The 24,762-nt window shown below is 44.8% G+C and overlaps 4 protein-coding genes across 8 annotated transcripts; all 4 read right to left on the bottom strand.

Annotated features, from left to right (window-relative positions):
- Positions 1–1,151: 1,151 nt before the first annotated feature.
- LOC101786595 lies at positions 1,152–1,476 on the bottom strand. The gene has a single exon (XM_004985885.3). It carries the CDS (start codon positions 1,445–1,447, stop codon positions 1,163–1,165), a length of 285 nt encoding a protein of 94 aa, XP_004985942.1. The 5' UTR covers positions 1,448–1,476; the 3' UTR covers positions 1,152–1,162.
- A 2,854-nt stretch (positions 1,477–4,330) lies between these two features.
- Positions 4,331–8,094, bottom strand: LOC101785653. 3 transcript variants are annotated; one of them, XM_004985883.4, is made up of 6 exons: positions 7,897–8,094; positions 7,021–7,138; positions 6,546–6,917; positions 5,393–5,846; positions 5,041–5,122; positions 4,331–4,680 (listed from the first exon to the last, which is right to left on the bottom strand). In XM_004985883.4, the coding sequence occupies exons 1-6, from the start codon at positions 7,933–7,935 to the stop codon at positions 4,477–4,479; spliced, it is 1,269 nt and encodes a 422-aa protein (XP_004985940.1). In that variant the 5' UTR covers positions 7,936–8,094; the 3' UTR covers positions 4,331–4,476. The 3 variants fall into 3 exon arrangements, with proteins under 3 accessions (XP_004985940.1, XP_004985939.1, XP_004985941.1); XM_004985882.3 differs by lacking the exon at positions 7,897–8,094 and having other exon boundaries at positions 7,021–7,890; XM_004985884.3 differs by lacking the exons at positions 5,041–5,122; positions 7,897–8,094 and having other exon boundaries at positions 7,021–7,890.
- A 5,959-nt stretch (positions 8,095–14,053) lies between these two features.
- Positions 14,054–17,115, bottom strand: LOC101771501 (tobamovirus multiplication protein 3). 3 transcript variants are annotated; one of them, XM_014804519.2, is made up of 7 exons: positions 16,700–17,115; positions 15,698–15,770; positions 15,397–15,442; positions 15,067–15,130; positions 14,936–14,989; positions 14,783–14,860; positions 14,054–14,465 (listed from the first exon to the last, which is right to left on the bottom strand). In XM_014804519.2, the coding sequence occupies exons 1-7, from the start codon at positions 16,700–16,702 to the stop codon at positions 14,373–14,375; spliced, it is 411 nt and encodes a 136-aa protein (XP_014660005.1). In that variant the 5' UTR covers positions 16,703–17,115; the 3' UTR covers positions 14,054–14,372. The 3 variants fall into 3 exon arrangements, with proteins under 3 accessions (XP_014660005.1, XP_012698166.1, XP_012698165.1); XM_012842712.3 differs by lacking the exon at positions 16,700–17,115 and adding an exon at positions 16,504–16,622; XM_012842711.3 differs by lacking the exon at positions 16,700–17,115 and adding an exon at positions 16,395–16,534.
- LOC101785252 (ATP-dependent RNA helicase DEAH13) lies at positions 16,271–23,805 on the bottom strand. Its single transcript, XM_022823362.1, has 11 exons — positions 23,428–23,805; positions 21,884–22,057; positions 21,694–21,765; positions 21,557–21,606; positions 21,396–21,456; positions 20,945–21,313; positions 20,608–20,820; positions 20,264–20,494; positions 19,724–19,837; positions 18,414–19,625; positions 16,271–18,317 (listed from the first exon to the last, which is right to left on the bottom strand). Exons 2-11 carry the CDS (start codon positions 21,947–21,949, stop codon positions 16,842–16,844), a joined length of 3,864 nt encoding a protein of 1,287 aa, XP_022679097.1. The 5' UTR covers positions 21,950–22,057; positions 23,428–23,805; the 3' UTR covers positions 16,271–16,841.
- Between the last annotated feature and the right edge of the window lie 957 nt (positions 23,806–24,762).

Here is a 24,762-nt window from a genome sequence, read left to right as displayed (position 1 = left end):
ATTTGTTCGATGTGTATGATTATTTTGTTCCATGAGTTTGTAGAATTTGTTCCGCGCATTCGTGTCTCGCGGAATATATGTAACCTTGATTAAAACTATATGAATAAAAAATTCATCTAAATATAGTCAAGTGGGATCTTGTTGTGAAGGTTTTATTGTAACAAACTCAATGGTGCAATCGGAATTTAATTTTGATACATGGTGTAAGATTTATAACTTTTTTAGTTCAAAATTATATTGCATGTGGGATGACATCACCAGTTTTATCTCTTTTTGCATGCATGCAAATAGTCTTAGGGGTTGTTTGGATACTAGGGGTTAAAGTTTAGCCCTTGTCACGTCGAATGGTCGGATGCTAATTAGGAGGACTAAACATGAGTTAATTATAAAACTAATTGCAGAAGCCCTGGGCTAATTTGCGAGATAAATCTATTAAGCCTAATTAATCCATCATTAGCAAATAGTTACTATAGCATCACATTGTCAAATTATAATTAGTCTATGTTTACTACTCGTAATTAGTATCAAACATCCGATGTGATCGGGACATGCGGCGGCGCTCTCAGGTGGCGTCGTCGAAATTCGGCGCGACGTGACAAACTTTATTCATCAACCAAGCAGCACGTGCCTACAAGTTTGTGGCGTCGCCGGAAAGCAGCACGTGCCTACAAGTTTGTGGCGTCGCCGGAAAGCAGCACGTGCCTACATACGTAGCGTGATAGGTTGTGGCCGGCGTCGAACAAACACATCCTCTCTCGTAAAGTATTTATATTGTACTGCAGAATCCAGATATTTCCGATATGGTACGATAATGTGGTGCACCCGAATTCATACATACACGCACGTCCATCTCAGATCTAATCGATTAATCGCTAATGGCGTCATCGCTGATGGTAAACATTGAGACCAGGTTCTACTTCTTCTACCAGACGATCCTATGATCGCAACAATCAATCCAAGAATGCTCACTAATATTCACACAAACGATTAACAAATGGAAGCAGCAAAACATACTCTAAAACAGAAGAAGACAACCAAATTAAGGTGGTGCGCGCATCCTGGCTGGGGCTAATTAATCAATATAATGGTGCAGTGGATCTGCAGCACGTCGGCGGCGGCGGATCATCCGCGTGCAATGCCTGAGCTGGTAGGGCGGATCGGATCAGCGGTCGGCGGCGGCGGCGGCGGCGGCGGGGCGCGGGCGGAGGATGCGGCAGCGCTCGGAGACCTTCTGCTGGAGGTAGTAGGGGTGGAGCGGGTGGTCCGGCGCGAGGAAGCCCCAGCGGCGGGCGTTGCGGGTGATGCTGAGCAGCCGCAGCAGGAGCTTCTCCGTCAGGTCCCCGTCCCGGTCCCGCGCCACGCACCGCGCCACCCGCTCGATCCGCCGCTTCTCCTCCGCCGACAGCGACGGCACCGCGCGGTGGTCCATCGCCGCCGACGTCTCCATCGATCGATCGATCGATCGAGACCGGGGACGGAATTGATGATGGAGGGGGGAAGGAGGAGCGAGTCGTCGGGGTCCGTCTGGCACAAGTGGTCAAGTGTGTGCGCGCTTCAGGGAGAGACTCTGTAGCTAGCTATATATAGCAGGAGGAGGATCGGAGGCACAGGTGGATCCAACCCATGCATGGGTGGATAGCGACGCCATTCACAAACAGAAATGGAAGGTTTCCTATTCATAGGGAGAACGGCAGGAGCCGTTGGGGGGATTTGCGCGTGTGAGTATGAGCTGAGGAGCTACCGAACATGGCCTCATGAGGCCTGTGTGATTTCAGTGATTATGTGAGGACAAGTTATCAAGACTAACAAAGTATTTAGAATTTATCTTGGAGGTGTTTTAGGTTCTACGGAAACGACCACAATCAAAGATAAGCAAAGACATCGAAAAAACAGCGTTTACTGTAGCCACCGACTCATTCGATGGTGGCAAGGATAGAGCTACCGAATTAGTCGGTGACAAGCCCGCAGAAGGAAACTGCGATCATGGGATGTTCCAGTGGCCCTCCTGGGAAGCATCGGAGCATTTGTTATGCTGTGCTGATCAGAAGTCAAAGGAGACCATCGAATGATCCAGTGGTATGTTTTTAATGCATCGGACGAATCGCTAGGTTGAAGAAGAAAATCAACTAAGCACCGGATGATCCGATGCTATTAAGTTGATGGGCATTGGACAAAGCATATTTACTTCAGAGAAGTTCCAAAGAGGTTTTGACGAGGATGGCCCTGCACCGGATGATCTGATGGGCTCCAGGAAGGGCATCGGATGAATCGGTGCAATATGTCGGTTACTCAGTGAAGAATCTGGGCGCGGGGAGGCCGATGCTACCAAAATGCATACTATCAGAACATACAATGGTACACTTTAACTAACCGTTGGAGCAACGGCTCTTTGATGCCTTGGGCTATTTATACCGCCTCCACTCGCTCATTTGGAGTTGCTGAAGTGTGCATGGATCCATTAGAGATCAAGACTTATCAAGAACGCATCCAAGCCACAAAAAGTGCATAAGTGATTCATCAAAAGTTTAGCACAAGCTTAGGATAATGATTAGTGCTTGTATAGGCATAAAGAAGAGAGAGTGCAATATGTGCCTACCTTGTGATCAGTTAAAGGAGTGAACCACAAGTTGTACAAGGTGTGCCGACGCCTTGGAGCCTCGGTGGCTCTCCGGTAAGTCCTCAACCCTCCGACTTGGTGTGGAGTGGCGTCAACGGCTGTGTGCGGGGGACGTGGAGACCCCTTCCTTCGTGGAGAAGCTCCTTAGTGGAGACAACATCAAGGTGATCGGGGAACTTGGCGTGATCCTTAGTAGCCAAGCCTTTGTGGCAAATCAAGGGGTGTCCCGGAAGAGACTTGGTGACCGGGAAGCAATACTCTTTGTGAGTGTTTCAACAACGTAGGCTAGTGGTGGCTTAGTACCTGCCGATACGACAGGATAAATGCTCGCGTCAAGAGTTTGCTTGCCTTCATCCCCACCTCTTATGTTTCCGTATTCCATTCTTGCAACTTGGGTGCCTTTATTTTCTTAGTGTAGTAACTTGCTAGGATTAACTTATTTTCTTGCAACTTGGGTTGCAAAACTTATTTTGGAATGACTGTTTCATACTAAGTCAACCTTAATTGAATATCTTGATAGATATATTTTATGCAAAAGTGGCGGAAGCTATAAATTAAAGTTTTTAATTTGCCTAATTCACCTCCTTCTATCTATGAGCACCGATTCCGATTCCTTTTACAAGCCCTTAGGCCCTCACTCCGTCAAAAGTTGCGATCAATTCATGGCCCGAGCTTTACAATGAAGCAGCCCACCTCCAACATGCATCGGCCCTGTTCTATGCGAACCGTGGCCCGTTCTGTCGAACGAACGAACTGCGTGCGACGCCTAGCAGTTCGGCTGCCATCGGGGACTCGCCGCCGGCGTGCTTCCCGGGCAAGAGCTTGAATCGGTCGAACAGTTCGTAGCCAACCCGCCGCCTGCGTGCTCCGTGGCGCCGCACGCCAGGTGCCCGCGGCCGGGACGCGTTCGCGCGCCGGCCAGGCCATTCATCGACCTCGGGTACGGTGCCTCTTTGCTCCATGGCTCGCGGAGCAATTCACTCCCACGTCCTGGACGGAGTTGCTCGCCTCCCACTCCTGTACGAGGTTGTCGCCCATCCCTGGCGCAATCGCCAGTTCCCGACCACGGGTGGTTGTATTGGTGGGTGATGCCGTGATGGTGCTTGGGCTCGTGCCGGAGATTGGTGGCCGAGGCGGGGCTCCGCAATTCCGGCGTGGAGGACGACGGCGGTGGCGGTGGCGGCGGACGGGCGGAGGAGTGGACAACGACCAGGGCGATCCGATTTAGGGGGTTATTTGTAAATATCAGGGGGTAATATGAAAATATTCGGATCGCGCATCGCGATCCAAATTAGGGGGTTATTTGCAAAATATAATCAGGGAGCGTTTTGCAAATGTTTCGGACCGACGACACGGGAGCCGGAGAGGTCGCGCGCCGCCCGCGGCCTCCGCTAGCTCCTAGTTCGTCAGGAGATGTTCCCGCGGCAGCGCCGTCGCGTGGCGTCGGAAGGCGGAAAGCGGTGGTGGGAAAGGACAGTGAGGGATGCCGAGCCGGCGACGCCCGGGATTGCCGTTGCCGCCGAGTTGAGAATGGAGAAGTAGCGGTGGTGGGAAGGAACGAACTGCAATCGGCGATCCGCCGCCGGCATTCTCGCCGGCGTTGCGCCGCCTTCCCGGGCAACAGCTTGTCGCAAATCCTGCCAGGATTCGAGCATGGCGTGCCGAGGTCACAGTAGAGCATAGATATAGATCTGAGGCATCAGGACGCAAAAATGGCGACAAACTCTGCATTCCTTGCTGAGAAGATGGACCCATGACATTACATTTCAAGGTCGTGCGGTGAACAAATCTTCTACCTCGCCCAAATATGACGGATCATGCTATAGGCAGGTGAGGTGAGGATTGACGACGGTGATCATTCAGAGGCACCAGCACCAGCAGGAGAACGAGGAAGGCGAGTGCCCGGTTTCTCGGATCTGAGCCGCCAGCTCTTCTGTCCGCGCTGCCTCTTGGTTCCTCCTCGCCTCCGCGGCCTCCCTCTTAGCCTCTGCTCGGTGGCTTACTGCTGCCAGCTTGTCGGTGAGCCTGTCCTGCTCACGCGCCCGTTTCCGTTCTATCTTGGCCTGGATTCAGAGGAAGGTTTCGTCAGGCTCTGCAAACTGAGTTTCTCTTCAACCAATGTAGTATATCAAATTCAGGAAAACATTGGAGCTTGGAAATAAAAATGATGCAGACATCCAGGGCACTAGGCAACAGACAGAATGTTCTGGAGACTAATTCAGGCAAGGTTGTAGTATTCCTGATTCAATCTTGTAGCAGGATAGTCATATTTTGCTGGGGGTGATGGTGCTTTCTTATGGTTCGGTAATAACTTCGTATGGAAACTCTGTTACATACAAACTCCAAATGAGAAGTACTTGTGTCTATGGTACCTCTGGACTCTGGTGCTAGGTCATGAGGTAGCTGAGAAATGGAAGTTTTACCTCTATCCTCTTCATTTCAGCTTCAATTTTTGCTTTCTGGTGATTTTCCCAAGCTTGAATCTTTACTTCCTCCCTCTGAAACCTAATAAGTTGAAGGGTTGGATAAATAATGAATTAGAAACTACATGAAGTTGCAATCCACCATTTCACCTAGCTTCTAATCCATACAATTTTACTATTATGTGTTGGTGAGCCTTTTTTTTCCTTTTCATGCCATGTTGTTAGCATTTCTGTATCAAAACCTTCTATTCTTCTAATAGCAAAGCATGCAAATCATATGTGTGTTCAAGGGAAAAAAAGATACTATGAAGATAAACAACAGATGAATTTAACCAACACGGATCAAATATACCTCGCAAGATACTTTGCCTTCTCTGCCTCCTGCCAATCTGTAGCTCGAGCCTCCCTGTCGATATCAACAACCTTATCTGTAGTGGTACTTCTGAAATGTGCAGAAGCTTTCTCTTCTTTACTTGCCCATGCGGCTATAGTAGTCTTGCCTAATCTTTGGCCAAGATCCATAATTTCCTGTCTCGTATTCATTTGTAGCTCCTCCTCAGACATCTCCTTCTTGTTAGAATCGATATTACTTATACTGAATTCAGTCATACGTTGCGGAGTTGGTGTCCGAGAGGATGTTGGACTAGATGCAATGATAGGCGTCCCAGTCCGAGAAGGCTCCTGGCTGGCAATTGGAGTCATTTCTGTTCCCATATCTCTCATCGAGACTGACCTAATTGCAGGAGCAGGTTCATCAACGATCGAAGCACTTTGTGCAGGTTTAAATAAATCAGATTGAATGAGACCTGAAAATAGAGCATAGCATAAATTTTGATCAAATGCGTACTGAGATGTACTAGTACCAATAATATAGGAACACACCAATGAAACTTTATTCCATATCTGTGAACTTTCAAATTGCAGCAGCTATCATCTAATAAGAGGATGATGCAATATGCCTGAAATATATCCTGATCTGAAAAGCGTTTATCCTGGTAGTCATTTCCCAAAAGAAAATAAGTAATGCATTTGGTAGTTGAGCGGATTTAGGTAAATTATACGGTCATCTTTATATTTGTTGTAAAAATTAATGGGTGGCAAATTAATTATAGTTTACTTTTTAAGGGTAGGAGAGCCTGCCATGATGAAAAGAACAGCCCAACATCAAAGCCAGACTTTTCTGCACCAGCAACTCATGATGTTACAGTTTACCTGTCCCCAATTCACCCCGCTCCAACACTCAAATTTGGCAACCAAATATTCTAAATAATCCTTAGCTCAATCCTGCAGGCTAAATTGTAAACAACTACTGATAGTTCAGTCTCCAAAGTTCAGACACACATAATAAGCTGCAATCCAATGGCATCAATCAGACATATGGACCTCACAAGTCACTAGCACAAAATTTACCACTGCATTATCAATTCAAAGTACTATAATCTATCACACTATATGTGTTGAAACTGAAACAAAAAAATCAATAACATGGCAAAGTTTATGCTTACCATCTGAATTCTTAACCAAGGGTGCAGTGTTGGTGGGCACATCCACAACCACCTTAGCAACGGCCGGTGGGCGGCCTCCATGTTCAGGAAATGCCAATGCCGACTTCTTTGGCACAGTCCCAGTGGCAGGCCCCGCGCGGCCTGTACGGTTTGACGTCGGGCTGGAAATCCACTTCTCGGCGTCGTCCCACTTCGAAGGAGTTGGCCGGGAGAACGGCGGCAGCAACGCAGCCACCGCCGCAGACCTCTTCACCGTCGGCGGTCCCGATGAGCTGCTCTCGGAGTCGAAGCTGTCGTCGTCCGGAGCTCGGTTTCTTGATCTGTGGCCACTGTTGCTCGACATCTCTGTGGAGGTGGAGCATTCCAAGCTCCCTGTCGACGCATGCAGTATTCAGTTTCAGAGAATTAGCGTTCAGAAAATGGCAAAGGTTGAATCATGCAACAATTTGACGATTTGCTTAGGCTGTAGACTTACTCCGGTCGTCGAGCTCGCCGGAGTCGTTGGCCTCCGGTGATGTGTCATCGCCGCTGCGCTGGTGTTTCTCTAGCCCTCGAAGCATTGCTCGCAGCTTAGCTGGAGAGAATCCACCGGACTGGAGCAGAGTGAACGAAGAAATGGTCGGTGAGGCCGCAAGAACCAAGAAGGGTGAAATGTGGCGGACGAAGAGTCGAAATGGTGAAATAGAGAAATGGAGGCGAATCGAACCAACAAATTGCGCCAATTTAGAACCGAATAAAGCTGGAATCACACCGGAACAGACAAGAAGATCCCAGCTTTTTAGTGAAGTGTGCACTGAAATGTCCGACCCATCCCAATCCCATCTTTGCAACCGCCAGCAATTGAAAGCTACGGCACAGAAAGCTATGCCAAATTCAAGAACAGTGCCGCGTAACATCAGATTGCTGGACAAAGCTGCAACTTTTCGGCGAAATGCGCGTCAAATTTAGCCGCAAAAGTACCAAAGCGCCAGCCGAATTCGAAGGAAGAATAGAGAAGGAAAAAAGCACTGCAAGGAATCTGTCCAGGCGGCAAAAATCCTCAACTATCATCGAGTTCAGCAACGACAGGCGTGCCTTCTTTCCGAGAACTAACCATTAAAAAGTCACACCTCAAGAAGCACAAACTGTATGGAAAGCCTCAAACTTTTATCCAAAGAACATCACGAACCCAAGACGAGCAAGCAAGAAAGCGCGGAACTTAACAAATCGAACGAGATCATCGGTGCCAATGCCAGGTTCCACTCAATCTTGCAAACAACCCAGCACGACATCAGGACGGGCAACCAAGCAAGATCCAGAAACGGAGCGCTCAGAAAGCAAATTCACACGGGGACCGCGGCGAGGTGGGCACCTGACGATGGAGCGGCTCGTGGATGCGCTCGTAGTCCATCAATGGCGCGGGCTCTGAATCAGTTGCGAGGCCAAGAGGAGCGGGAGCTGGGGAGGCCGGATGAGGAGGAGAAGGGAGGAGACGGCCGGCGAGACAGGAAGCTTAAGAAGTGGGGATCGGGGTCCGTAGACTTGTGATTTCGTGATGTCCAATTGCAATATTATAGTTGTAGTGCGCTTAGTGGCGGTGGAATTCATTAATGCTCATCTTGAGGATTAGCGGCAGGAGTTTGGGCGTTAGCAATTGCAAGCAGAGATTTGGCTGGATCCATTCCCTCAATTTCGTGACACCATAGAATTCTTTGTTTGTTGTAACGTGCTTGGACTTGTGCAAATATCTGGGAATCAGAATGTGCTCCCGGGTGCTTACATTTTTTTTACTGCTAGCTGAGGGTAAATTTGGTTCCAATTTCAGTACTTTTCTCGTCAGAAAAAAGACACATTTGGAAGAAATTATTGTAATGATCTTCCAATCAGCAGATTGTAAGCACATTTGGAAGAAATTATTGTAATATTTTTACAGAATTTTTAAGTGGACAGACTATTCAGTTGCAGTGCCTACTACAATGCCGATACTCGGTCTTTCGAAAAAAAACAATGCCGATACTCGGTCTTTCGAAAAAAACCAATGCCGATACTCTGTTGGAAAGGAAATAAGGCAAGTAGCTGATCTATGACAACATGATGTTACATTAAATATGTGCTAATCATAAATTAATTAAGCTTAATAGATTCATCTCGTGAATTAACCTCCATCTGTACAATAGCTCATGTTTAGTCCTCGTAATTAGCATTCGAAGATTCGATGTGATAAGGACTAAACTTTAACTAATGATACAAACAACTCCTAAGATTTGTCAAGCGATCAACTAATCATGTAGGTGCATCTGCTTGATGGAGGAACCAGAGAAAGAAGCATAGATTTCCTACATCTCGAGCTGTTCACCTTTGCCACTGCAGCAAGCAATCGCAGCAGATTACGTGCGCCGCGGTCTGCACGCAGCAATTGCTCTGAAACTGAACTTCTCTGAGGGCTGAGGCCAAGCAAGCAGGTCAGCTTGCGTCTGCCGCTGCAGCTGCCGTTTCCCGGTTCGCTAAACGGAGCAAATTTGAAAATAAAAATTTCCTCTTTTTTCCTACTCACTCCGTCACTACGTTTAAATTTTTTTCCAAAGTCAAATATATATAGTTGGTTTAATGATAAATCATCCAACATCATCTTTATGTTTTTAATCTCTATGATTTCATCATTCATAGTCAATTGAAAAGGATTGGCTTTGAAAAAGTGTAAACATATTTGCTTTGAGCAACGATCGGAGGGAGAAGAGCGAGTGACAGCATTCACCGGTGAAAGGACTGGCGGGAGAGTACCAAATTTTACTGAATCCATGCAGCAGCTACTCCCTCTGTTTTTAAATATATGATATATGATACCGTTGATTTTTTACTTTGACAACCAATATCTATTAAACGAGTTAATTAACTAAAGTAAAATATCTATCATTATGTCTATTGTCAATGTACTTTAGATTTAACTTGTAGGTTTATCTATTTGCTAAAATATTTATAAAAAGATGAATAATCAAACGAATGAAAAAAAGTGAACGGTGTCACTATTCCGTACTTACTGTGGTTAATGGTAAAAAAATAGGATCGGGAAATTTTACTCTTGCGACCGATGGAGGAAGCTGTGTGACACTGTGACAGGGAATGCACGTGTGAAGCGTACAATCTGAATCTGAATTCCTCGTCCATTTGGCACGTACTAGGAAAAACTTGGGCAAAATATTTGTGTCAGGCAGGCAAGTGGTGCACTGACAAGACGTGACAGGAGGACCCAAGAGGGCATGAGGAGTGTACAGAAATCAGAAGGGGCCGCTAGCCAGTAGAGTAGTAGTCAGTGCCACACATGACACCAAGGAGCGTTCAGAGGTCAGTCATTTTGAGCTGGGTTCCTGCCTTCTTTGCTCTTTGGTTCTGTATCACGCCCTTGGCAGGCAAATGTTCTAAAGTTCTAGTATATTTTTATTGGTCCCCAGCTCGTGAATGCCTTCAAAAGAAAGATAAGATCACAGGTTTGTTCCTGTCACATCTGGGAATTTCCTTGATTTCAGGTACCAACCACACTGCTTCATTGAAATTCAGGTGGTTAGAGGCTCGGGATATGTTTGTTTGAGCTGCAGTTTTTGAGTTTTTTTTAAAAGCAATGCTAGCTTTTAAAAGATGTGTTTAGATTTCTGAGCTCAAAAAGTTACGAAAAGCTCATAAAACTAAGCTTTCCAGTTTTTCATATAAACTCAGTTTTTTTGAGCTTCCAGCTTTACAAAAGCTGCACAAAAAAGTTCGTTGTTTGTTTGAGTTTCTGACTTTTCACGCTGAGAAACTGCCAAGAAGCTTAAATATGAGATTGCCTTTTCCAGATGACTAGAGCTTTGATGAGTGCATGTAATGCAGTGTTGCTTTTTTTTGGAGAAAGAGAAAAGGCAACAAGTGAGTGCATGTAATGCAGTGTTGCTTTTTTTTTTAGAAAGTGAAAAGGCAACAAGAATCCAGGGGACACAGAGCACTATCCTGGTTGGCTGTTTGCTGACACTTAGAAAGGCATACCATTTCCAGAATAGTATTGAGTATAGGTTGTTTTTTTTATACGAGTAAAATTGTAATTAGCATGATTGAGAAAATAGGTCTAACTTTTCTTTTTGGAGATTTATTCGGAATGCTGATGGCATGTACTGTATGTGACTAGATTTGCCATGATTGCTGCTCATAGATGTGAGATTTAGTGGCGTCAACTGGCTGGAGATTCTTGGTGTGCCCACGGACAGAAGCTGATTTGGCGAGGGAGGTTGCAGGAGGAGGATGTCTTTTAGGAGCCTGATTCAGGACATGAGGGACGAGTTTGGGAGCATCTCGCGGCACACCTTGCGGTCCCGGTCTCACCGGTCTGCCGGCAACACGTCGCGGGCGGCGGCCGCAGAGCCGTCCGAGGCCGTGGATCAGAGCTGCTGGACACAGCTGCCCCCCCGAGCTCCTGCCGCGCAGTTGCCGCCGCTGCCTCAGTGCGCGTGCGAGAGATTAGGAAACGAGTAGAGATGTGGAAATAAATAGACGAGAAGTAAAAAAGAAAGAAGATAGGATAATTAAGAAAGATTTGATATATTTCAACAATATCATTTTACATATGTCCAATCATACCCCTATATTACACATATTACTCATGCATACTACCTATACTACAGCTTAATATTTTAGTAGTATATAATTAATCTCAACCGTCGGATTCTTGCATACAAGTCCTTTTCGAACATTAGTATAAGCTAAATGGCCGGCTCTCTCCTTCGGAGTTGGACAACAGCGAGACGCATGCAACCACAACTTGAGTTCTAAGCATTCATCAACAGAGAATTCTCATACAGTCGGACAAGCATAAGCTGCTACGACAGAGATGCTCAATAATTCCTTGTCGATGGAGAGGCATGCAGAGAATTCTCATCGCTACCCAAGTTGCATTTTCTCGTGATCATTCTTATCCCAAGACCGAGATGATGCATATGATTAGTTGGGTTAGGTCCATGTAATTATGCAATCACGCAATGATATGCTACTCCATGCACACGACTTTGACCAACAGCAACAGTGTACGTACTAGACTACTATAGCTTTGATTGCTTTGTGTCAATCCACTTCGTTGGCGCATCAACCGAACAGGGGAAAGGTATAATCACCTTCCAATTAGCGGTTAACAAGAGAGCAAATTAAAGTGCATTCTGATGAATCAACGGTACTAGCTGCAATGTAGACTGTGTGCATTCTTGTGAGGTAGCTTCCTTTCATTCAACAGGGAACACGAAACAGATCAGCCGGGTGAAAAACTACTAGTGCATTCATTGGCTCCTTCAATCGAGGAAGGTAACTAAAGAACATGCATGGATAATGCATGAGTTCGTGTGCCCGCCGGCTACGGGAGATAAACAAAATGAAAAATGGGGGTAGCAAGTAAATTCAGAAGCCGCTATCTCCATCCTTCCAAATCCAGGAGCGCAAAGCATTTCTTGACGGCGATCCTCCAACTGCTCCAAGATTGTTTTCGCGTGGCTTCATTTCAGCGTGCTTTTGTAGGCTGCACTGTTCTGTGTGGACGTTTACTAGGTCTTTATATGTGTGTCTATATATATATTCTTCGTATCCAGTCATAGAATAGCTTATTCTGTGACCAGCCCATCCAACGCGAATTGATATGTTTCAGACAACAATGTAGTTGACTAACTAGAATTGATATGTCCATTCTTGTATGTCGACTAACTATAAAGCATCTTGATGCTAAAATTTTATTTGTTTGAATATGTTATCTTTCCCATTTGAAAAAAATGGAGCATTTCAGTATTGGATTTTAGTAACCGTGGTACCGAATAATCCCGTGCAACTGTCTGTTTTAGTACGGCTGATTTTGCATGGTTTTTCCAAGTTTAGTCAGGTAGACAGCACCGTACTGTGGTGTGTGAGGATCAACACCATTATTCATCGTTTGGTCTTCCAATTAAGCACCTTGTCCGATGTACTGCACGACCGCACGATGTGCCGTGCGCTGCTAAACAGAAGGCACCATGAACTTGAGAGGAAAAGTTGGCATCCGTATATGCATTAGCAAAGGCACCATGCTTTGCTGCCGAAAAAGATGAGTAGCCTGATGGCAGGTTTGGTGGTGCCGACGATGCTGCGGTTTAGTTTCCTTCCTCATTCATTGGTCTGTTCTTCTCTGTCTAAGTTGAAATGCGTTGCCGTGTGCGTGTGCCCGGTCGGCCCACGTTATACTAAAACCTTTTCACTTATTCATCTTCTTAGGACCTGTTTAGCTTCAGTGTGCTAAAATTTAGCATCCATCACATCAGATGTTTAGATACTAATTAGGAGTATTAAATATAGGCTAAGTACAAAACTAATTGCACAGATGGAGTGTAATTCGCTCGGATATTTAGATATTAATTAGGAGTATTAAATATAGTCTAAGTACAAAACTAATTAGCACCATATAGTCAAATTATGGACTAATTAGGCTTAATAGATTCGTCTCGCGAATTACACTCCATCTGTGCAATTAATTTTGTAATTAGCTCATGTTTAGTCGTCATAATTAGCATCCAAACATCCGATGTGACACTGCTAAAGTTTAGCACCTACTATCCAAACATCCCTTAATATAAAGATACACGGCTCTCCAACGTATTCTTGAAAAAAAATGCTGCAGTTGTGGTCGGCAGGGCCTCCCCTCCATTCCGGTTTCCTCGGGGACCCATAGGTTGCTGTCGAGACCGAGCGCGCGACCGCCGCCGCGCATCGCCACAGCTCACGAAAGCGCAGCAGCCTCTGAAAATTCTCAAACTGTCCGCGCACGGGTGCTTCTCGGCCGGGCCCGGTCGTGGCAATCATTTCAGGCCCCAATTTCTGCCGGCACCCCAGCGAGCACTGACACGTTTTCTGTTCAGAAACAAATAAATGCTTTGCCACTCAAATTGTTTCCTCAAGTGCTGTCGGTTTGCTTGCATGCACACCACACGGTCCCTTGTTCAGAAATTAGAATTCAGAAGTACTCGCCGAACGTAACTTGTGATAGGCACCGGCTCGGGAATGGCAGTTGAGTTGGACAGGATCACAGGAATAAAATGAACGCACCACCACCTGCTAATCAGACTGGAAGCCTCTGAACAGGCTGGTAGGTAAGATGAGAATGAATCGTTCAAATTCCAACCTGTTCTTATGGGTCTCTGAATTTTGATGCCTGTTGTGATCTGGTACATGCTGTCAAGCTGATTGATCATCAGACAGGTGTGTGCTTTATTGTGTTTGATGAACCCATCTATTCCTTTCACACAGCCTGCTGACTTGTATCAATCAGTCTGGGTGTATGCTTGACTATGCTTCCAACAACGCTCGTAGTCTTAAGATGTGGAGGTGGTCAAATATCATTAGACTTTAGGTCCCATCAGAATTTGAGAAGCATCAGTTTAGTCATTTGCATACAGACAAGCTTGCGTCAGTGGACGAGGATCAGGTCCAACCTCTTCGGATTGGGAGAGATGAAGCAATTTCCCTACAAACATAAAGGGGTTGGACATAATCCCTGAGCAGCTACCCTTCTTCTGAAGTAGCCAATCTTATCACACATTTTCTCCATCAGAAAAAATAATCAGAGTCCTTGCCTCTTCTAAAGTTTACAGATGGAAACCCGTATTGGTAAAACAGGTTGTGTTAGTGACATTTGGGGTTGCAATGACTGCAGGAGTTTACATTTTTAACAAGCCGTATTTGCCATACTCAGTAAACGCTTCTTCACAAGAAAGCTACTAAACCTACAAAAGGTACTACAAGGTATCTCACATTTGCCTTTTTGTCTTTAGCAATTGGACGGAACTGTTAGAAATGGACCATCGACGTTACTGACTAATGGATTGGATGGTACTGTGCAATCCCACGTTTTGGCGGTAGTTTCCTTAAGATGAACAGCACCAAAGACGATGGTACAATCTCAACAAGCTGCATAAGACAGTGAACACCAGCAGCAAATAATATCAGCAAGTGCAACGATTGATCATAAGAGATATAAATGATATCACAAAGTAAGTTCATATATGCACCAACGATGCTACTAAGTCTATATGGTTGGATTATATATGCATCACAAAACCATCTCCTATCATCATATAAAATAGATCTCCAAGAAGACATCAATATCTAAAATGAAAATCAATCAAATGAAAGTGAAATCTAAACCTGTGAAGCAATACCAAGTCATCTAAAATAGCATGGCCAAAACTGCAGATACTAACAGTTTATTTGAGTGAAAAACATACCAAGTAGTAAAAGAAGTTCAGGATTGGATGGTTCAGAACATCAAGGTCAGCTTCTTTGTCAAAAGCACTAATGCACATCTGTAAGATAGACACACTATGTCAAAATGTTTTGGAATTATTTCAGAATTTAAGTTGGTATTGCATAGGGTTTACCATTATGCATCTGATCAAGAAGCAACCAAAGCATATGGTGGTCACATAGCCAACCTGTGTAAAAGGTGATATTATAAGCATACAAGTCATCTAGAAATTTCTACAGTGAAAGACTAATGATAGTGAAGTACCTCATTCAACTTTTTCCGCCGACCTTTTGACTCAACATGGAAACGCTGCAGCATCAGGAATAGCCTACACAAGGATATACAAATTATTATCAGTAGCTCCTCTGTTATCAAAAGGATCAGAACAAGATAACAGAAAACTACAGGCCCATGCGTGTTTGCATGTCCACATTTTACATAAGAGCTGTAGTGTGCTGTGTTCTGCAATAGCAGTAGCAGTGTAACCATAATAATGCTTAAGACCAAACAAAAAATTCTCTAGTTTCGACAATGGCAAATAGCATAGTAATCATCTGATAAAGAAACATGATATATCAAGCAATAAGCTATTACCTCCCTCCGTAGAGAAGGAAACCAAAAGCAGCAAATAAGGATGTAGCTGAAAAATAGCTCCATGTTAGTAGCAGAGGTAAATAATTACACAGTATAAAATCATAGACTGCAATACAATTTGCTTTAAAATAGTTGATACAAGGAACTAAGGTTAAAAATGTAGTTCTGGAATTTGCTAATCAGGTATTGTTTTCATGAAACTAAGAATATTTTCATGACTAATACGTACGAATGTAAGAATATATACGTCATGCATGGTGCTGCAGTCTGCAGGGGAAGCCAAAGGGAACAAGGACATTACCTGCAAAGAACAACTTTGACAGAATGACCACAGCTTGAACTGGTTTCCACCACATGAGCAGCCACAGTACAATCTGAAATTTTACAAGTCAAGTCATTCCAAAAATCACCAAAGACATGAGAAGCGAGAAGCTATTGAGAAATATTCTAGACAAAAAAGTGCCACTTGAGAAGCTATAGCATAACAAGCAGTGAACTGAATATTTATAAGGTTATCAGGACAGGACATTAGTGCAGCAACTGAAGCATGTACCAGATCAGATTAACAAAAAAGTAAGGGGAGTCCTCAGTCCCCACTCACATCACTCGTGTTTGGACAGTGAAGCTAAACTATAGCATTTCCTTAATACGCTGTGGTATATTACAAGCGCATAGAAATCTGGATAAACAACAAATTGTTGACAACAGCATGTACACTAAGACATAAGGGTGTGGTTTTGTGTATACTCAAGGTTTCTACACTTTCTTCTTTTTTAATATGATGCTACGCAGCTCCCCTACGTATTTGGGAAAAAAATGTTGGCGACAAAATCACTGGAAATAATATATGAACAAGTTCCTTGACTACGAACAATGAAGAATGCTAGGCCAGGCAAATCAATAAGCACATGTTGAAATATCTACAAGACCGTATTGTTACACATTATGTTTCCAATCAACCGACAGAACGGAAACATAAATAGCCTCCTTCCACAAACCTCAGGATGTACAACTTGCACATTCCGTCACAGAACAAACACAGCTGACCTTACTGCAAACACAAACACAAGTTCACCATAAATCATGAACCAGGTGACTAAGGTGTACCGAGGTGGGTAAGGACTATGATGAACTCATCACTGTTAACAATGAAGTTTAGGAAATGGAACACCCTCTGCGTTGTCCACCCATACTCAGGTACCCTACACTCGATTCTTATCAGTTGGACCTGACAAAATTCACACCAAATGAGCTAATGAGATTGATAGCCACCATCTTAGTTCTCAACCATACAGTGTATTACCATGACAAATGCTTCTTTTGTATCTTTTCTGCTACAAGTCCAAGGTGATGTTAGATGAGCCTATAAAGGGCAAATCCTGAAAAAATGTCACCACGGCAAAGAAGCTTCTATCAGTTAACCAACTGCACCGTAATCTTCTTGACTAGCCTTTAACTTTCTTGGACCTCTTTGGGAAAAGCTCATGCCCCTCAAGAAGAACCTCTTGGTGCATCTGCTCCCATTTTAAGTCAAACTGGCTATGGAATTTATCCTGGTACCACGCCTTTATCTCAGGATAGAGAAAATTTGGATCAGCATTCCATGCATCTCTCAGTGCTGCTCGGCTGTCAATTAATTTTTTACCAATCTTTGATTTTTGTTTAATATGCATCCTGTCAAGAAGATCTCCAACTCTTCTTTGGCTGGCAGGCCCGAAGGCAAAAGATGGTGACAGTGCCAGGAAATCTTTCGCATTCCTTAGACATGGCAAGACATCCCCCTTAAGCAAAGCACACACAAATACCTGCAGGCGACTGGTGTTGTCTTTGATAGGTAAACTATGCAAGGGAAGCTGCCAATTATGTCGAGAAAAGACCGGACTAACATAACAATAGACTTGGTCATTCATGGGGTCATAATAGGGTTTTGGATCTTCCAATGGTGCAGAGAAGGTGCAGAGAGAACCGGCATACTTTAAAAGCCACCCTGGCTTTATAGTGGTTACACCATGCATGTATAACCTCTTTGTACTAAGTAGCTCTGAGTAAACTACAAGCTCTGGGGCAACTTGGGCAACAGACGATGATCGGTGCAGATATATGGTATCATTAAGCGCGCAAGATTGATAGCGAATAGCTCGAACTTTACGATCATCTCCTGATGCTCTGGAATAGGTGTGATTTCTCCTTGCAACTCTATCAGCCCATCCAGCACAGATTCCTTGCCCAAGAAGTTCCTCTTCATTCATTTGCAATGGTCTTTTACTGGACTCATTCCTCCAGGCCTGCTCAACATCATCAGAATCTCCATAATTCCAAGCAAATTCCTTGCAAAATTTGCTGTGGTGAAATATTAAACGGAGAAGTTGCTTTCTCAATTTTGACATCTCTTCCATTGTTTTGAGATGAAGTGAATTAATTCTGCAGAATTCCACAGGGTTTTCTGACAACTCAAAAAATTGTAGGGCACGGGCAATGGTTAAAGCATCACTGCTAGGGTTAGAAAATTTTTCCTGTGCCTCTCTAACCATGGCATTGTGCTTCTTCCGTCTTTTCCTTTCACATGGATCATTAGCTTCTGGATTCGTGTTATGTTCTTCCGATTCGCCATTAATATCACATTCATCCAACTGCTTGAGAAATGGATTAGTAAAACTCAACACTGATGCAGCAGCAGCAGCATATCCCAGTATGAAGTTAGATCTAGCAAAGCCTTGCTGGCTCTTCAAAATCTTAATCACTGTCAGAAGAAGACGAGAATGTCGTGGGCTCATGGGGTATTGTGCCATAGCTTTTCCCATTGGTGTAAGTTTTCCATCATAATCATCATGGCTATAAAGTGCTTCCAATGCCTTTAAGCAACGCTCAGCTTCAACCAAACTTTCCTTGTTTGGAGGTGTAGGGAAAGGAAAGTTCACAACCTGAAATTTGCCATATGTTTCATATTAGCACACAAAAGGGGAAAAAATCTAAGAATAGACGATTATATGGTGGAAATTAGCCTTTTATCTCAGTACCTTATGGATACCCATAAACTTGAGCATAAGGACAATGCCTTCAACTGGAATTTTCTTAATCTCAGGTTCAGCGAATTCAGGAAATAAATCGTCTTTACCATATGCTGCAGCTGAGTAGAGACGGTAACAGTGCCCAGGCCCTGTTCTTCCAGCTCTTCCAGCACGCTGGGATGCCGATGCCTTGCTTATCCATTGGACTTCATAACTTGACATGCCAGTAGCATGGTCGTAATTCTTAACCTTTTCTTTCCCAGTATCAACTACATATTGTATGCCGGGAATTGTTAAAGAGGTTTCTGCGACATTAGTTGCCACCACAACTAATCTTTCCCCCTTGGGTATATCTTGAAACACTTGAAGCTGCTGTGAAGCTGGTAACATTGCATAAAGTGGCAAGACACGGAGTCTACCATGCGATACAGGCATACGTTCTGTACATTTACTGAAACAACTAACAGATGGACTAGACTTTTCTTCACTTGTAGCATCACTTGATTTCTCAACACTTTCTGGCACTCCTGATATTCCTGACAGAGCTCCAAATGACGCCTTCAACACAGATGAGTTCTCAGCGTCTTTCAAAAATGATAATACTGGAGCATCCTCTTCTGTGGTTTCATATGTAACAGACTCTTCATCGTCAGTATCAGTATCCATTTCACTTTCTGTTTCATTGTCAGAAGAAAAAGAATTTGGCCCAGGATCCATATCATCATCATCATCATATGAATAAAATATGTCATCTGGGTGCTCAGATTTGTTCCTATCAATATCATATGCTTCCAAAATTTCCTTATCATCTACTTCTGGGAACGGGCCATTATCATCGCCATCAACTTTTTCAGGCTTCTTAGCAGTTTGCACCTTGGATGCTCTTCGGAATTTCTTACACAAGTAGTCCACTTCTCGTTGTCCAGTGACAAATACAAGGATTCCACCTGGTGGAAGCCTCTTGTGGATTGACATAACCTTTTTATAAGCTTGCCCTAAATAATCATCATGTGTCCTCTTTGAGAAGTGAACTGTTACTGGAAACTGCCGCACAGGTACCTTAACAGCTGGTGGAATTACATCAAACAATCTCCTATTAGAAATGAAGTCCTTCAATTGTAGAGTAGCACTCATGAGCACCACTTTCAACTGACTGATCATATCTTCTGGCTTGATTTTCACTCCAGATCGTATTTTATCCTGCTGATCTACATATAAATTCTGCCAAGTGCCAAAGGTTAGCAGTGCACTTTTACTTTAATTTATATGAAATAAAGGTTTTTTTTCTTGGATAATGAAATAGAGTTTTAAGTTTCAACCTTGCGACCCTTAATAATTCTAGAAAGCATCCCAATAAGTATATCTGTGTTCAAGCTCCTTTCATGTGCCTCATCCAATATGATCACCGAATAGCGCTTCAACAGAAAATCACCCTGCAGAAGATTAGTACATCAGGTGATTGTGTGCATGATTCAGATTATGTCTTACTCGTATTCAATTACAACATATTGCTATGTATACATATCAGGATCCCAATCATCATCATTTGTATGCATAAATTATGGAAGACAACTGATTCAGTGATCACACAATCAGGGAACAACTAACTGGTTGGCAATGTAAACCACTGGTAGCATGAATAAACCTTACTATAATAGTTTATATGGACCAGCAGATGCGATAATTTTGCAGTAAACTAAAGATATGATCTCAAAAACTGCAGCACATCGCTACAATTACATTTCTTTATTAGAGGCTTTCCTTAGGCATAAGTTACCAGGATAAACAATAACTTGAGTGAAGAAAATATCTCTACCAAATAAATAGATCCACAGAATAACAGAAGACGGATAAACAACCTGGAGCTCTCGCAGCAAAATACCATCTGTCATGAACTTGATGGAGCAATTACTTCCCACCAATTTGTCATGCCGAACTTGAAAACCAACTTCCCTCCCCAGCTTAAGTCCTAACTCATAGGACACCCTCCTAGCTGTGGCAAGAACAGCGACACGTCGTGGTTGGGTGATCCCAATCATCCCTCTTCTGTCAGCTCGATCACTTGTGCCAAAGCCAGCTTCATACAGGAACTGTAGAATACAAATAAAATAAGGAGAAATGACAATTTTGGCAACTATTTATCAGTTAACGCAAGCAGATAATACCATGTCAAGATGTACAATGTGTGTGTGCACATACTCACCTGAGGGACCTGAGTAGTTTTACCGCAGCCTGTTTCTCCACAAAGGATTACTATAGAATTTTCATAGATAGCTTCCATTATTTCCTGCTCCATCATTATTATTGGGAGATCTCTCCTTGCCTTCTCAACCTCATGCGGTCTTGACACAGGCACAACAATTGGAGGATTTATGCACTCCTGCATGGCAGCTTCCCCTTGTCCTGGCTCTTTATCCTGCCAATACAAAGAATTATTATGATCAAATAACTACTAAAATAATTACAACACAGGTTACCATTATAGTATTACTGATGATCATAAAGGTGAGCTAAACATAGCAGATATGCAGATTGATCACCTGCAAATCTAGCTCTGTTCCAGAGCAACTTGGAATTGAAGACTGAATTTTCTGATTTGCCAACAGGTGGCCATTATCACTAGGCTCCTCAGTTTTGGGCTCTGGAATGCTTACTCCAACATCCATCTTTGGTTGGCATTCCATAGCTTTCCTTGAATCATTCTTCATGTTTTTCTCATGTACCCTACCAGGATCCTCACTTTTTACAGGCTCAACAAACTTCGGTGGCAAAATGTGCTCCACAGGGTCACTGTTTTCAGAGAATTTCTGATCATCGTTTCTCTTGAATAGCGAGAGTTCTTCCGGAACATCCAAACCAGCCTTGGACAACTGCATGGCACGCCTGCATTTTTCTTTCAAAGTCTCAACCTGCATAATAGAGTAATTTGAAATGCACCTGTATATTGATAAAATAACTAAATTCTGAGGGTCATAGGTTGGTCCACCATACTTGACCAATAGTCCCTGAAGCATGCAGAAGTGAATATGCATCTTCTGAGATCTTGTGCTTCCTATTGTATGGGATCAGTGTTGTATAAAACCATCAGAAAAGGTATCATAGTAAATAACTAAACATGTCTCATTCTGTACAGAATAAGGTAAGGTGCGTACTGCAAAATCTCAATGCTTTGAGCCTGCAGCAGCTTCTTTCGCTTTTCCTCCTGGGCGCAGCCAAACCAGAAATAGCTGTAAATGCTAAATAACAACGCGAAAAAAGGGAACCAATTGGTAAGGGTAAGTAGGCGCACCTCCAATTTCTGCAGCTTTTTTAGCTTAGTCTTGCTCATCTTTGGGTCCTCCTTCTTGGCTTTCTTTCCGTCCTGGCAATTCAGAGGTTACAGAGCTCACACAGGAACCATCATAAGTTCATAACATTGGCTTTGCAATGGAGCTGTCAAGGAAAGCTAATAAACAGGCTCCATGTTAAGCTGATATTACCTTGGCTTTCCCCTGCCCCTTGTTCTTCCTCTTGCAGGGCAAAATCAGGGCGTTGCTATCCTCCATGCTTGCGCTGCAAAGGCCGCAATCTCGAACAGAGCTCAGGGACAACCCAAACACAGGCTGCCTGAAGACTGAACTCACCTTGTTGCTGCGCTCACTCGCCCGGCGTCACTGGGAAAGAAAAGCAGCGGCTGAGAAGCGAGCCGACGATGGCCCCTAGGTATACTGGACTGCTCCCGCGCTTTTTGTTCAACTCGCCAGCGAACACTGAGGCAATGGGGGGCCAGAGGCGGCGTTTTTCTGGCGCTGCCGACCCTGATAGATGGTGGCGGCAAATGAGGGGCCGTATTGGGAGTTGCCTTTGTCTGGACATGCGTGGTGGTCTGGTGGAGGTCCGTCATCGGCGAGCGGCAGCGCTCTTGTTGCCGCTGTACGGGTGAGCGGCGGCGCAATGCGTCTCGAGGGGGTCGGGCTTGGGGACTGCCGGGATGTTGGGCTGGGCCGTATCTCGAAATCGTCCAAATACGTACCCGCGAACGTATCAACAATTTTTTTAATTATTCTTTTCTCCAATACTTAATGATACGTATCCGATACGCAGGCCGGTGATATGGGCCGGCCCATATCTTGAGACTAGCTGCCTGGCCCACTATCTATCGATAATTCACACGGCCCAACCGACCTGCGCCTCACGAGGGACTTCTCTCTCTCTCCTCCTTCCTTCCCCGTCCCGTCCCCTGTTCATGGTGGATTATGACGGATTTGGGTGCAGCCACTGGCTAATTGGATCTGGGTGGGTTAGATGGGTCAAAAGGGTGATTGATTAATGGGTTGGTTGGGTGGATTTGATGGGTTAAATGGGTAACAAACTAGAGTCAGGGAACAAGGCACATCTCGTGCAAGGAATTGGCACAACCATTCACCGATTCAAACATGCTATCTTTGCCTCACAAAATCAAACAAGCAATGCAACATTCATTTTGCAATACAGCTCCAATCAAACAGAAGAGTAAGAGAAATTAAACAAGCAATGCAACATCAATGATCCATTCTACTGTGGTAGCTAATGGTGATGTCCGAAATGAATCTACATTCTAATATGGAAATTCAGAATTTAACTGGAATCTTAAATCACAATGCATACTGGATTGCTATGATATAAATTTCGGGGAAAGTTAGTCGGTGTCGTTTAATGCTCAGAACAAAGATGCTCAGAGTATACATACTCACGTACAAATCCTCCATCAAGTGGCAGAAGTAGGATTGCTCAAACTACAGAGCAATCCTTCATCAAGAAAGAATTAGGCAGTAGACATCACACATGTACTGCAAAGAGACCATACCCCAAAATTTATTAAGTAAAAACTTTTCCTACTTCGTTTCATTTATTTAGAACATCCTAACCCAAAATCCAAGTATTTATTGGAAAACATGTTGTGATTCAGTACCATAACCTTTGTCACCGACTGAGTATGGACTGCAATGCTTCCAGAACAAAAACGATGACAAGTTTTCCAGAGAATGAAGGGGGACGAACTCACAAGAGTGGCTGCCGAGGAGGAAGACGATGTGGAGGCGTCGGGGCGGGTGCGGAGGAGGCGGCCAAGGTGGAGGTGCCCGCTGCAGATCGAGGTGTCCGAGGGAAGCGCCTAGACGGGGAGGCGGAGTGGCGACGCCTTGATGGAGAACGGAGGCGGAGAGGCGGCGGCTCAGCGCTGGCTAGCCTCGCGCCCTCGCCGTCTTCTTGGAGAATTTGGCCGCCGGCTTCTTGGAAAGCTCGGACAGCCGGCGGTGGCCGTGGAGGAGGCCGGGTCGGGTGGGAGGCGTGGCCTGGTGCTATTTTGGGTGAGGTGGCTGCGGAGGTCCAGGTGGAGGAGCGGCGAGGCCCTCGACCCCTCGGCGCAGCGGCTAGGGTTGGGTTGGTCTGCCCGTCTGTGGCTGGCTGGCTGCGATGCGATGCGAGCGAGATTGCTTTGGTCCTGTGTAACCCGTGGGCCGAAAGGCATATCAAACTCATACCGATCCATACACTCCCGTTACCATCCAAACTGCTTGCTCTAGCAATCCAATTCAAATCGGACCACCTGATGGGCCAGCCCATTGTAAACCAACCAAAATGAATCCAAAATAAAACCCTAACCATTAAAATCAATAAACCCAAACTAATTATCAGAACTAGTTGGGTCACGTAACTACCTAACAGGGCATACCAATAGATGGGTGTGCCTAAAATCCAACCCAACCCATGGATTCCGGATTGGGTTGGGTCTACACGAATTGATTGGGTGGGTCGCTTGACCCATGCACAAGCCAAGTCCAAACGAACGGCCTCTGCCTCTGGTCCTCCACCTCCACTGCTACCAAGTCTCCCATTCGACCACTCCTCTAGATCGTCGGCCCCTTGCTCGGCTCGGTCATGGCAGCCGGCTCCAAGCTATCCCTCATCACGGCTGCCGTCTGCCTCTCCCTTGTCGGCCTCACTCCCGCTGTCTCCGGTGGGTTGTGTAATGCCCCCGTGGCCGTCGGCAGCTCGCCGGCGGCGTGAGTCACACACAGATTGGGAAGTAGCTGGGGAGGGAGGAACCCTGAACCCCGAGAGCCAGTTCATTCATTTAGAAATATAACAACGGTTACACTATTACCCATCCGACACACTTAAGCTTAGAAATATAACAACGGTTACACTATTACCCATCTGACACACTTAAGCGCTTACACAGGCTGACAGTCTGGGTCCACTTTCACGCCACACACGCACACCTAACACATCTGCTTACGACTCAAGATATCTTCCCAGTGCTGCGCCTTACTCATTCACGGCCGGGCATTACATCTCCCCCGGCTACAGAGGTTGCTTGTCCCCGAGCAACAGCGTC

Source organism: Setaria italica, chromosome IX (assembly GCF_000263155.2).
Source record: "Setaria italica strain Yugu1 chromosome IX, Setaria_italica_v2.0, whole genome shotgun sequence".
In the NCBI taxonomy this organism is placed as follows: Eukaryota; Viridiplantae; Streptophyta; class Magnoliopsida; order Poales; family Poaceae; genus Setaria; species Setaria italica.
This window is presented reverse-complemented; position numbering and strand designations above follow the sequence as displayed.

Coding starts and splice junctions, on each gene's coding strand:
- LOC101786595 (XM_004985885.3), bottom strand. CDS start 1,447: ATGGAGACGTCGGCGGCGATGGACCACCGCGCGGTGCCGTCGCTGTCG.
- LOC101785653 (XM_004985882.3), bottom strand. CDS start 7,441: ATGTTACGCGGCACTGTTCTTGAATTTGGCATAGCTTTCTGTGCCGTA. Junction 6,918..7,020: donor CGGCGAGCTCGACGACCGGA/GTAAGTCTACAG, acceptor ATGCGTCGACAG/GGAGCTTGGAATGCTCCACC. Junction 5,123..5,392: donor AAGGCAAAGTATCTTGCGAG/GTATATTTGATC, acceptor TCAACTTATTAG/GTTTCAGAGGGAGGAAGTAA.
- LOC101771501 (XM_014804519.2), bottom strand. Junction 15,443..15,697: donor GTCAAAGTTGTTCTTTGCAG/GTAATGTCCTTG, acceptor GCTATTTTTCAG/CTACATCCTTATTTGCTGCT. Junction 14,990..15,066: donor GGCGGAAAAAGTTGAATGAG/GTACTTCACTAT, acceptor CCTTTTACACAG/GTTGGCTATGTGACCACCAT.
- LOC101785252 (XM_022823362.1), bottom strand. CDS start 21,949: ATGGAGGATAGCAACGCCCTGATTTTGCCCTGCAAGAGGAAGAACAAG. Junction 21,607..21,693: donor AAAAGCTGCAGAAATTGGAG/GTGCGCCTACTT, acceptor GGCTGCGCCCAG/GAGGAAAAGCGAAAGAAGCT. Junction 19,838..20,263: donor TTTTGCTGCGAGAGCTCCAG/GTTGTTTATCCG, acceptor AATCTTCTGCAG/GGTGATTTTCTGTTGAAGCG.